Below are 12625 nucleotides of genomic sequence, written 5' to 3'. Positions count from 1 at the left end.
GCTAGCAATAGAGAGAGGTTGCAAGACAAAAACAGCAGTTCTGAACAGTAGGATTGCTAGCGCAATCGATACCCTACCGCTGGATGTCTGCTATAAGTACGTTTTACTATCCCTTTCTCCCACCATATTCTTACTCTAAGTATACAACAATTTTGCATCAGTATACAGTAGTTTCAATCCGTTTGCTTCTCACTTACTTTCATGTCTCACACAATCACTCTATTATAATTTTCTTTTTTTCTTCTCTATGAATAAATGCGGGATACATTTTTTTAATTTATCCATATAATTTACCCCGACTTCGTCTTTGTTTTTATAAGTGCTACAAATGAAGCACTGTGGCACAGTGACACAATTGCCGGAAAATGCAAATTTATGACTATATTTTTTTACATACATATTTTACATCACTGGACATCTCTACAAAGAGAATGCATCGACAGGTTATAGTTCTTGGGATATGACGATAAAACGGTTCGTATGAATGAGACCTTTATTCATATTAGTAGAACATTTCATCTCTTATGCTTTACTTTAAATTTTATATATATGATGAAATAAGGATACACATAAAGAACTTTTCTCTATCAAAATAAGTAAGTGAGTTTGTTTGGAGAAAAATACACTACTGTATCCTACTATGTATCAGGATCTACTAATGTAAGTTAGTTCCAATAATAAATATCAGTTGATTATTTTATTTTAGAAAGTACACTGGCTCTAAATGTTGTGTTTTGGAATAGTGCTCTGATAAGTCTTTTCATTTCTTCTGGCTTGAAATGTGAAGCGAGTGGACCATTGCCATTAAACCACCTCTGTTCAATGTCTGCTAAAGTTCCTCGCAGTACTATAATTAATTCACTTAATTTTTCCCAAAGTGTGACATGGGTGAGAATTTCTCGTTCATTCTGTAAAAAAAAGTAAAATGTAGAAATTAAATATGAGTATTTATAAATATGCAAACATGAATATAATAAGAGTAACATATGACGAGTGTTATGTTTACCTGGTATATTTGAGGTAATCTATTTAAAACTATTGCATAGATTTCTGATAATTGAGATGCAACATCAGCAGTAATATCTTCTTGTATAAGAACTTTTGAAACAAGTTCATTAACAAATATGTTTGCAAGACAAGTGATTAGCCTACAAAAAATTAAACAATATATTATTTTAAGTGTGAAGGATAATTCAAGTATATTTATTAGTTAAACAAAATAATGATAAAACTTTTTATGGTAAATTGTAGTCTGGTACAATTTACCACTACATATAATGAAAAAACAAAAAAATACATAAAGAAAAAAATTATAAATATTTGCCAAATAATAGATCAGTTAAAATTATTTTACCTTATATAAATTTTATAGAGAAAATATTGAAATACAATGCAAACCTTTTATATACATTTTGGGGTAAGATTCCAATCCATATTGTTTTGAGTAACTGCAATTGCCTTAAACATTGTCGAATACTCTTTTCAGCATTTTCACTTAAAAAATCCTTCGTTGCGATATAATTTATATCTAAAATATTTTCAAAATGGATATGTATTATCAAGAATAATAAAATGAATAATGGTAAACGAATAACTACTTTTGGTGACAGTGAAGAGTATGTATTTCAGTAACAGTCCGTCCTAGAGAAGGCAGTTACATTTTTCTGAGATATAATTATTTCATTTTGCTGTAAATTTTTTAATGCTAATTTTTTTTACAGTAAAATGTTGACCATTGTCAACATTGCATTATTGTATACAGATGAATATGAAGTTATATTGAAATGAACATTTACTTAACACACTTAGGACGGGAAAGGTATTTCTACCCGTTTCGGTCGATTGATGCTTAAGGATGGGAAGGGTATTTTTACCTTCTGCGCTGACCTCATTTCAAAGTCAAAAAAGAAGGAATTATTTAATGTTTGTATATTAATACTGTGTACCAATTTTTTTGTAAAGGTCTAAACAATATGTACAAAATGATCCCGTGAAAATCCCGTCGCCAGCGGTCCGCAGGCGTAAAAAACACCCGTCCGAAATGTGTTAACATTGCATTATAAATTAATTATCCTATAACATCAAGTAAATACCAAACCTGAAGATCTGATTGTGTCCAGAATTTGTTTTCTTTGCATTCTCATGTGACTTAGAAGTTTTTCCGCTGCGAGATCACGCAATTCCTTCACTTGGTCACAAAACGATATTGTGTAGTCAATTTGTCTATTTTGTAATTGAAATGCCCATCTCGGTCCAAATGTCAAAAGAAAATGTGCCAAATACATACAATTGTTATGAAACAGTGCTGTAAAAATAAGGAAAAAATCTTTAATATTAATTTATTTGGAATTGAAACTAAGAATGCATGTTAGGTTATGCTAACTACTAGAGTCTAGTAACTAGACTATGGAGTTGGACAAGCAATAGCTATTATTTCCCTGTTGTGAAACAGCTATTTGAATTCACAAGATTTTGAGTGTGTCCAAATACTTGTTCAGAAATCTGGGTTTTCTCCGTTTAGGAGTAATTTATACATTACCATACGTCCAAATAAAAGGGCCTCTGCCAAAAAACCTTTCTCAATCCGACAAAGATGGCTGTTGTCAGCTCATATGTACTGTATCATGAGATTAATGATATTTCTTAATGATATATTAACTCTTTTACTCAAACAATATCTCAATTTTAAATACTCATATTAAGGCGGAGACCGAAGCATTTCGTCGTAACATAACATCGTAACATCGCTCGCGGCGAGCATCCGAAACTATGGATGGAGCGCTTGGCTCGGTGTACTGACTGCCTGAATGCTCGCATCGTAACGTGTTACGTTACGACGAAATGCTCCGGTCAGTCTCCACCTTTCAAAGAACATATATTTTGTATAAGAATTAAAAAATAACGCTTAGAAAAATTATTATTTAAAATTATATATGTGTATGAAAGAGTGCTTTAAAATAAAAATAAAATATGAATAAAATAAAATAAAAATATACAAACCTACTTGTTGAGGCATACAATCGAGTGTTGTTTTAAAATAAAGGGGCACTACAGCAATATACAGCTCAAATACATTTCTAGCCGTGTAGTACAGACGTTTGGCACAAACTTCCGAAGCTTGAGCAGCTTGTTCCATCATTACTACAACCAGATCAAGGAGTTCTTGGCTAGATCGGGACACGGCACATCTTGTAAATAAAAATGGGGACGAATCGTAGGCTTTTGCAAATGTAACCAAATAGTCAGCAGCTGAAGGAATATCTTTTAACGTATTCTCAATATCCATTGACTCTGCATCTGTTCCGACTGACATTATACTATCCAGGTCTTTCTTAATTATATTCCTGGCATTTTCCAGAAAATATTGACTAGTTTTATTTGCAAACAAAACATCTACATTATTTGCATATTGTAATATTGAAAAGTTGTCCGTTTCAAAAAAGTTAATACTCGCCAAAAATTGTTGAAAGTCTTCAACTTGAGACGTGACTTGTCCATAATCCTGCAGTTCACTAATACAGTTGGGTATAGTATGGACGAGGCAATCTTTAATTAAAGTATCGCTGAAGTCCACACAGACCAATGATCCCAGTAATCCGAGCAAAGTAGTTCCATCAGGTAAAATGTAATCAAAGTTAATATTTAAAAAATTAAACAGAACTTTTAAATTTTTTAAGACAATTTTGTAATGAGGTAAAGATTTATAATTCAATGGTACAATTATCTTTAAGGTTTCTGAATCATCTGGAGAATATTCTAGCTCCGTGTTAGTATGAATTATGGGGTTCATTACATGTTTTAATAAAAAGCTAGAAAAAGTCTTCATTTCCATATGAATCTGTTTTGAAGTGATAAGTGCATCGAGTACTTCATTTTCGCCTTTCATTGTACTGTTGTTAAACTTAATAGTGATAATTTTCTTATCATCAATAACAACATCTGACCAATGAAGGAATGTACTCCATAAATCAGATAAATCATTTAATAACTGCTCCCAGCATAGTACTAAATCTGTTTTCAACAGCTTAAATAATCCTAAAGCCTCTAAACCTTCAACAGGATGATTCAACAGATCGGTTAAACCTGACAACGTAGTGACTGCACCGTTGAGTTGGTTATCTCTTTTGAGCTCATGAAACACTTTTAATTGTGTGTCACAAGTTGCCAACTGTTCTATTATATTGAGACTGAAGTTAGTTTCTTCCAAATTGGATGATATTTTTTGGAGTTCCAGGGTTGAGTTGAGGATATCTTGCAAAGCTTCCCCTTCTATGTGATTCTGGCATACGCAAATTTCGTTAATTAAAGCCTCTGAAGCTTCTAGTTTATCTTGACATCTCCCCACAATACTGCTTATATCAATATGACCATCACCGAGAAAACACTTAATTTCTTTTTGCAGGTGTGAAATTTGATCAGTTACAAGGTTTCTTTTTTCTGCAGGATTAAGTAATTCCTCCCCATTACTAATCCGCATGATACTTCGAATCTCCATTATTTACTTTTGTGTGTTTCGGATCTACTTTCTTTCTTCCTTTTCTTATACTTATCGTCAGATTCTCTTTTTATACCGTAACCTGATTCTCGATTATTTGCTCTGTTAAATCGGTAATTGTTAGAACTGACAGCGTGTCTGAGAGTATTTTTCAAGAAAGTTTTGTTTGTTGTAGGTAACTGACTCTTTAACCACCCAGAAGGACCTACTGCTTCTGCTCTGATAGCTCCTCTACTGGCTTCTCTAAGTAGTTCTTCCAAAGCTAATCTAAAATAAGAAAACATATTTTTACAGTTTACTACAAGATAAAATGTCGATTTATATAAGTGATTATTTGTACAAACTTACAAGCATAAAATAAAATTATACTGTACATTAAAAATAAGGTGAATACTACTTAACAGCAGCAAAATTTTATTGAATTAACATTTTAGTCAGAAATATATACAAACTTTTCGAGAGTAGATTCGTCAATTTTTTTGGAATCCTTGACTTCTTCAATTTCCTTTGGAATTTCAAGAGGCTCTGACATATTTCATCTAGATCTTAGCAGTTTTCTTTTATCGATCCCATACACGAATCAAGGTTTGACAAACGACATGCTGTCAATGTGTCTATTTGCCATTTTTACAGACTAACCATAGACTCAAAGATTATATACTAGTACATAGACTAATATCTAAATCAAAGATTATATACTAGTATTATGATCTAAATGGTTGATCTGTGAATATGACAGGCAGATTGCCTGTCGGTATTTTGAAAAATTACAAAAAATCAATTACAAAAAAACATAATTTTATTCTATCATTTCGTACTTAAAAAAATCTTTCTCGTCATATGATAAAGGAGTATATTTAAGTCTCTCTCAAATTAATTTATCAAAGAATGAAAATACAGTGTGTCCGGTGGCAGAATTAGGATATCGAATTTGAGTAATAAATAAATTTCAAATGATAAAAATTAATTTCAATAACTATTACAAAGAAGAGGAAGTACGGATTTGATTTGTCAAAAATTATTTCGTCTATATGTAAACCGTCTCGTCGGGAACACTCTCGGAATCTGGCCTCAGAATATTTTGTTTCACTTGCTAGAGAATTGACGCCGGGATGCCACTAACTTTGCGAACGATATTTTCTTTTAGGGCAGAGATGTCGCGGGGTTGATTTCATACACTTTACTTTTGAAGTATCCCCTCAGAAAAAAATCTGGTGACCTGGGTGACCAAGGGATGTCACCGAAACGGCTAATCATTTTTTTAGGGAACAAATCATAAATATCTTCTCTCTTCTTTTTTTCAATGGTTTTTCACCCATCACATTTCACCATTTCACCCATGGTTGTTTTAGCTTATTTCTTCTTCTTTTTAATGGCTTTTCACCCATCTTGGATGTTTTAGCCAAATCATGAAGATCGCCACCGTCTCTCTAACGGCGAAATTCGACTACGTCAAGGCTTATTGTCTATGAGCATGAGTTATTATTTTCAATTTTTATCTGCGGTCAATTGTGGATTGACGTTTTTATTTGCGGCGTCTTATTTCGAACTTGTATTCTTATATCGATTTTTTCTTAGTAGTCAAGTTCCGACAGAGATTATGGTTTGTTTTAATATTTTTGGGTAAAAAATTAGAAATAATTTAATGGCACTATAAACGTACACTTTTACAAGATTATAGTTTGCGGAATAGTGAAATGGCTTTACCTGTCAGTATCGATCAGCTCAATATAGCTTTAAACTCAATCCGAGCATTAAGATCCAGCGTGGGACAAGTATTCGATACATTGGGAAATGGCGTAAGGGCGGATCACGGCGAAGATGGCAGAGAAACTAAATTCCTGATAGAGCTACAAGAATTATTGAGTAATGTGAATATCAATCTAAGAGATGCAGAACAGGCTATCGGTAGTTTAACTGCTCCTCCGGGACCATTTAATTTGGGTAACACAACGTTTTTGAGCCAAGAGATTACTCAGGAACGACAAGCGTTGTATACGAAATTGGTCAGCAGTTACAAATGGACTGACAAAGTTCACGAGTATAGCGGTTTAGCTCAAGCATTACTAAGTCAAAATTCGCTGAAGAGATCGTATATAAATTCGAGCAGCGCTAAAAGAAGAAGGACTCAGACTAGTAGCCACAATGTACCTCCTCAGAATGTTGACAACGTAATACACACAATAGATAGACTGTTTAATGACATGAAAATAACAGTTTCACGGCCATTTGCGACTAACGCAGTGGTTCAGATAAGTCTGGGTCATGTGCTAAAAGCTGTGGTGGCATTTAAAGGGCTCATGATAGAGTGGGTTGTGGTGAAAGGGCACGGCGAGGCCCTGGACCTCTGGACTGAATCTCGACATCAGGTGTTCCGGAAAGTGACGGAGAATGCACACGCTGCCATGTTGCACTTCTACTCCCCAACCCTCCCCGAACTGGCCGTGCGCTCCTTCATGACCTGGTTCCATAGTTTTATCAACTTGTTCAGTGAAGCTTGCAAGAGGTGCGGGAACCACTTGCACAATGCCTTGCCGCCTACTTGGAGAGATTTCAGGACACTGGAGCCTTTTCACGAAGAATGTAAACAATGACATTAGCTGTAAAAAAACAGACTTGTTACAAAAAAAACTTGTCTGTTTTTTTACATTTCAAAGGAATGAAAGTGTTCAACAATAATTTATGTAATTTAGGATAATAAAACGTGTAAAATAATAAATGTACTATCTCAAATATCTTTTTTTTAATTAAAAGAAAAATTGTGTTACTTGTTTTGAATATTGAAAGCATTAACTTTGTGGATCATATTGATATATTATTTCGAAAAATAAAAATACTCTGTGTTTTGATCCACTCACATTTTTATTAACCAACTAGTTTCGGCAATAACCTGTTGCCCTCTTCAGGGTTTAGTCAGTCATAAATTAAACACTGAAGAGGGCAACAGGTTGTTGCCGAAACTAGTTGGTTAATAAAAATGCGAGTGGATCAAAACACAAAGTATTTTTATTTCTCGAAATAATATAATTGTGTTACTATTTACAAAAATACTTTCATACTATTTCTGTGTGCGGCTCATTATTAAAAATAGGTATTAAATTGTGGTAGAGTGGGTTCAAACCAAGAAACTCTGACTTGAGAGTCCGCGACACTAACCATGGGACCACAACCCGACCCATTTTATTTACAATACTCGTATCCTGCCAATTTTTATACTTTAATATTGCTTTATCGATCTCCATAACAAAGTGGTTATATGGGCCACTAGACAAAGACTTGGGTTCATATTGCTTTTTTACTATAATATTTATGCTGTTCTAGATTAGTGGTTTGAATTGTTTTCTTTTAAGACTACTGTAAGTTTGAGAACCATTTGTATAAACATGTTTTTTTTTAATTGTCAATAAGTGAAAAACATTTTAAGAACTTTAGAATCATGCAAAAATTTTAAACCCTTGTTTTCTACATCACTGATTTAGAAGACTCCTGAAGTATTACCCTATTCACATGGAAACTAACTAACGACTGTCATTTGTATACACACACCAACTAATGACTATTCCATTACGAGTTACATATTGGTAATCAGTCGGTTTAATCAACAGGTTGCTATGACAGCACAAGAACAAGTGTATTCAGTCTATCAATCTCAAAAAGGGCTTGGGTCTCTGCTTAAATATTTCCTGCGTGCACCCCTGCTCTGCCCTCTAGCGGGCGCTTGGGGTCATAGGTCAAGTTTTCAAAAATATTGCGCCGTAACAATTCTGTGTTTCAACCTATAGCTTTAAAATATTGCACATCTTTACACGATCTCTACAAACAGGTCTAATTGTAACACAAGTCAATTGGTAAGGTATAATTGTACACGTGTACAAGCTAGATGGGCGATGCCTTCCATGTGAACAGGGGGTTATATTAAATTATCTTCATGTGATCAATAATAAAGTTAACACATTGTTGTCGGGGAGTTTTTTTGCTGTTTGTAGTAAGCGTCATAAGTTCAGTATTTCCTTACAGGCATTTAATGTAACTTACAAAACTGTATAATAGTTTCTTGCTGGACTGGATAAAAAGGCCCTGTCGCTGAATAAAAGAAGAAGCACGAACATAAAAGTTTTGTAATTTAGTCTGAATACACTTTCTCTAATCCCTCATAGGTGGGGTAAGTGGTAGAGTACCAGTGTCACTTTAATAAGCATAAAAGTAGGTCCAGTGGTGGTTTGCAGAATGTTGATTTAGAAGTCTAGATGTACCTCTTATCTCCATAATCTAAAGTATTAATTAAAAAGAATGTAAACTATTTAAAAATGCTATTTTATTAGACAAATGGCTTACACAAAGAAATGGTGTGATCAATTCCACAAGCAACTTTAATTACTTTGGCACCGATGGAGGATTTTAGAGGAAAAAATTGATCTTTCTTTTGGCCTAAACCCAGGCATCCATACTTGTTTCTTCCCCAAGCGTAAAGGTCTCCAGAGTTTGTTATTGCGGTCATATGACTCATTCCGCAGGAAATACTTGTCACTTTTGAGTCAACATTAAACTCGTTTTTACCAAACAGTGTCGCAGGGATCTGTACAGGTTTGAAGCTATGCTGAACTTCAGGTCCTTTCCCTAATATGCCATACCCCCATGAAAAAACTTGGCCATTTTCTGCAACATAAAATAAGTGATAATTATGCCATAGCATAAGTATTAATTTATAAAAAAGAGTATAGAATGCAAATAATTGCTGAAAATTAGAATTTATTAGTTACTGGAATGACTTATTCAAGTAATGTTTTTTTAAAATAATATATACATAGAGATAGATACACTTGACCCTCGGACATAACTAGTAGGATTTGCTACTTGTCTTATCTGGCAAAAATTAATTGTTAAATATGTATATGACATTTTTGTTTAATACAGATTTTAGTATTAAGTAGTAATCCCCAAAATCGCACACCATTTTCTCGCTTTTATACTTGCATGTCATGGTGCATTTGATATCACAGTTCATGTTAAGATATAAATATTCACATGTTAATATGACCCTGATTAATGCTGTTTCCTTTAGTGCTGGAACTTATTGGAATATGCACCCCGTACTATGCCAGTTAGTAATCAGTTTGGGTTTTTAATATGCATAAAGTGTTTAAAATAAAATAGATTTCCAAAAATAGTAAATATTAACCATTAAGTATTGAGCAGAAGGATCCTCCAGCAGCAATATCTATTATTTTGCCATAGCCTCTACATACGCTCAGTGCTCTTGAGACATTCATTTGTTGTAAAGTACTGTTGCCATGATTGAGCTGACCATATTCTGTGTTGCCCCAGCCAAAAACTTCTCCTTTATCTATATAAAAAATTAAATACATTTAAAAAAATATATAAATGTTCTTTTTATATACACTTCCATTTCATAGGTCTGGACACCCGTTATTGAATCAAGTTGTGGAAGAGTAGACTTAAACCTGGAAACTTTAGCTTAGATTCCGTAACACTAACCACAGAACCACAACCTGATTTTTGAGAAATCAAATGGAAATAGCAACATATGAAAAATGTTGCATGTTTTTGGGTTGTATATATACAGAAGGCCTTCTATATTCGCCGGGGCTATAAAAAGGTCGCAACTAGCAAAACAATAAACATTAGAATTTTACACTTAGCAAACAGGTCAACTTTTTAGAAACATTACAATGTACATGTAAAAAGAGCTTACCATTTAGAGCTAATATACAGTCTGCTGTACAAGACAATTTAACAATTTTCTCATTTTCAATATCACCAGTAACTTGTTTTATGAGACTATCAGTATCAAGGTTTCCTCTTCCTAACTGTCCATCAGAACCCCAGCCACAGGCATATACTCTGCCTGACTCCGTAATGAACATGCTAAAACATGATTAATTTATAATAAATATCGAAAGGAGATACCACATAGTGGTAATTGAAAACTACAGCATTTGGATGAAAACATACCTATGGTCTTGTCCACATTGGGTTTGTATTACCCTTTCTTCATCTAACAATTTAATTTTATGTACTATCATACTCCCCTTGTAATTTTCATCAGGATTAATCTTTCTTCCACACTGCCCGTACGCATTGTTTCCTAATGTAAAAAGCCCTTCATTGTCTGTAACTATGACAAGATGAGCCCTTCCCGCAGATAGACTGATGACTTTAGTAGTTTCAGGATTGACCAGTGGTAGAGCTATAGGCGCGGGGTAGAGGAGAACCTCCAAAGGACTTAGGCGGCGAGGTGCGTGATATCCAATTTGAGAATCTGTGTTCAATCCAGTTCCAAAAACCTTGTAACAGTCTGAACTTTTCACAGAAAAGGCAGAAAATCCATATCCAGATGTAATATCAGTCACCTAGGAAGAAATTAAATGTAGTTAGACCAGGGCTTTTTAAAAATAAAAAAGGTCCCGGAACTCAATTCATGTCAAGCTTTTTAATAAAACATATAATATTAAAATACCATTAAAATTAAATTAAAGGCAACTTTTCCTATCATTTTGACAAATTAAATACATATAGATTGTAATAATAAGCGCAAACATTGTTTCGTCTACATGATTTTTAAAAATTAAAAAAATTCAAAATTATCCATGAAAAAAGTGTCGGAATGCCGTTCCACCGCGTTACATGGAAAAAAAAGCCCTGAGTAAGACTAATAAAACATATTAATTCAAGGGAAAAAAAACCTATTAAGTACAATTATTGCTTGATTTTGGCAGAGGTTCTTTTTCTTCAATATTGCATATCACTCGCTCCTTTCAACAATGTCATATATAAAAAAACTTGATTTTTCAGGAGATCGTTTTTAAAGTAAAATAATATAATAAATGTATTTAAAATAAATATCAAGCCACTTATTGAACTAATTACTGTACAACAGATGTTTTTAGGTAAAACCTGAAGGTTTTTTCTCCATTTGAATATTTAGTATATTTAAAAAAATAATTAAACAATACATTTTTTTCAAAATACAAAAACAACACTTTCTGCCCTGTAGTGGGTAAATATTAAGTTGAAAATATGCCGCTTTTGCTGGTATATAGTACATTTTTTGGGCATTCCGAAAACGTGGACAACTAAAAATTGAAATTTTTTGATATATGACGTTGAAAGGAGTGAGCGATATGTAAGAAATAATAAAATATTTGAATGCAAATTGTTCGTACTAACCTATACACAAAAGAAGATTTTGTATAATTTTACTAGTCTTACGATAATTGAGGGCAAAACTATCTAAATTAATTTATGTTTAAATGTTAAAGCGAACAGAGAAGGAAGACATTCCCTTCCATGCATCTCATTAACTCATGATATTACGTCTATTAATTTAACAGTCATATATATAATTATTTGGAAGGAACATATAAACAGAATGTCAGAAGACAGACTTCCACGTATCGCCCTGCAAGGCAACCCTGAAGGACGCAGACCCCCTGGCAGACCTCTGAAAAGATGGAAAGATAGCTGGGAGTCGACATCCCAAGAGCGACATGCGGAGGCACAAACAGATCCCTAGGATCTACAAAAAGAAAAAGAAGAAGAAGAAGAAGAAGAATTTAACAGTAGTGATTTCAGTGATGCGGTTCTTCACTTTGTATTAATTATTAGAATCAAATGATTTCGAAATAGTAATTTTGTAACAAATGATCGCTCTAATATAATAAACAAGTAACGAAACAAACTTACATCGTGTTTTTCACCAAATTGAATGCGTTTTGGAAACTCTAGCAAGCGAATTCTACTTCTATCTTTGGCTGAATTACTGCCTTGAGGCATTTGTATCCCAAGAGCTCCGGTTTCAGCTAGTCCGCATACGTATACTCGGCGGTCAGAAGGCTTAGCCACAGGGTACTGATATGCTACGAAAATTTGAACATTGATAAAATAACTTTTAGATTTTCAAAGTTTTAAAATAGAAATCCATTTTACTAACTTGGAAGATTATCCTCTTGCTCGCGGTCTATTGGATATTTTCTTTTTATTGAAAATCGTCTTTGTGTATTAAGTACGGGTCTATAACACCTTTCAAAAAGTTTATCAAACCGTTTCATTTTAATATATTTGTTGCTTAGCAAATCAATATATTCAGTGAATCTGGTGAAATCTGGTCCT

General features: G+C 33.5%; 4 protein-coding genes across 4 annotated transcripts in view; 1 reads left to right on the top strand and 3 right to left on the bottom strand.

The window, feature by feature from the left end:
- Positions 1 to 473: 473 nt before the first annotated feature.
- On the bottom strand, positions 474 to 5131 carry LOC148310699 (centromere/kinetochore protein zw10 homolog). Its single transcript, XM_088257973.1, has 6 exons — positions 4948 to 5131; positions 3001 to 4762; positions 2099 to 2305; positions 1399 to 1528; positions 1007 to 1148; positions 474 to 908 (listed from the first exon to the last, which is right to left on the bottom strand). Exons 2-6 carry the CDS (start codon positions 4493 to 4495, stop codon positions 693 to 695), a joined length of 2190 nt encoding a protein of 729 aa, XP_088114099.1. The 5' UTR covers positions 4496 to 4762; positions 4948 to 5131; the 3' UTR covers positions 474 to 692.
- LOC148310700 (uncharacterized) lies at positions 474 to 5131 on the bottom strand. Its single transcript, XM_088257975.1, has 6 exons — positions 4948 to 5131; positions 3001 to 4762; positions 2099 to 2305; positions 1399 to 1528; positions 1007 to 1148; positions 474 to 908 (listed from the first exon to the last, which is right to left on the bottom strand). Exons 1-2 carry the CDS (start codon positions 5025 to 5027, stop codon positions 4495 to 4497), a joined length of 348 nt encoding a protein of 115 aa, XP_088114101.1. The 5' UTR covers positions 5028 to 5131; the 3' UTR covers positions 474 to 908; positions 1007 to 1148; positions 1399 to 1528; positions 2099 to 2305; positions 3001 to 4494.
- An 873-nt stretch (positions 5132 to 6004) lies between these two features.
- MED27 (mediator complex subunit 27) lies at positions 6005 to 7230 on the top strand. The gene has a single exon (XM_088257925.1). The coding sequence runs from the start codon at positions 6193 to 6195 to the stop codon at positions 7087 to 7089; it is 897 nt and encodes a 298-aa protein (XP_088114051.1). The 5' UTR covers positions 6005 to 6192; the 3' UTR covers positions 7090 to 7230.
- A 1563-nt stretch (positions 7231 to 8793) lies between these two features.
- The window catches only part of LOC148310697 (RCC1-like G exchanging factor-like protein), a 3903-nt gene continuing 71 nt past the window's right edge, over positions 8794 to 12625 (bottom strand). The window contains exons 1-6 of the mRNA XM_088257886.1: positions 12447 to 12625; positions 12200 to 12372; positions 10469 to 10866; positions 10209 to 10381; positions 9675 to 9839; positions 8794 to 9151 (exon numbers count right to left, since the gene is read on the bottom strand). The exon at positions 12447 to 12625 is cut by the window's right edge and continues 71 nt beyond it. Of these exons, the coding sequence (XP_088114012.1) occupies positions 8814 to 9151; positions 9675 to 9839; positions 10209 to 10381; positions 10469 to 10866; positions 12200 to 12372; positions 12447 to 12564 (1365 nt within the window). The 5' untranslated portion in view covers positions 12565 to 12625 and the 3' untranslated portion in view covers positions 8794 to 8813. The remainder of the gene's footprint in view (positions 9152 to 9674; positions 9840 to 10208; positions 10382 to 10468; positions 10867 to 12199; positions 12373 to 12446) is intronic.

Source organism: Brachycentrus maculatus, unplaced genomic scaffold (genome assembly GCF_059751285.1).
Source record: "Brachycentrus maculatus isolate JH-2025_06_01 unplaced genomic scaffold, ASM5975128v1 h1tg000089l, whole genome shotgun sequence".
Lineage (NCBI taxonomy): Eukaryota > Metazoa > Arthropoda > Insecta > Trichoptera > Brachycentridae > Brachycentrus > Brachycentrus maculatus.
This window is presented reverse-complemented; position numbering and strand designations above follow the sequence as displayed.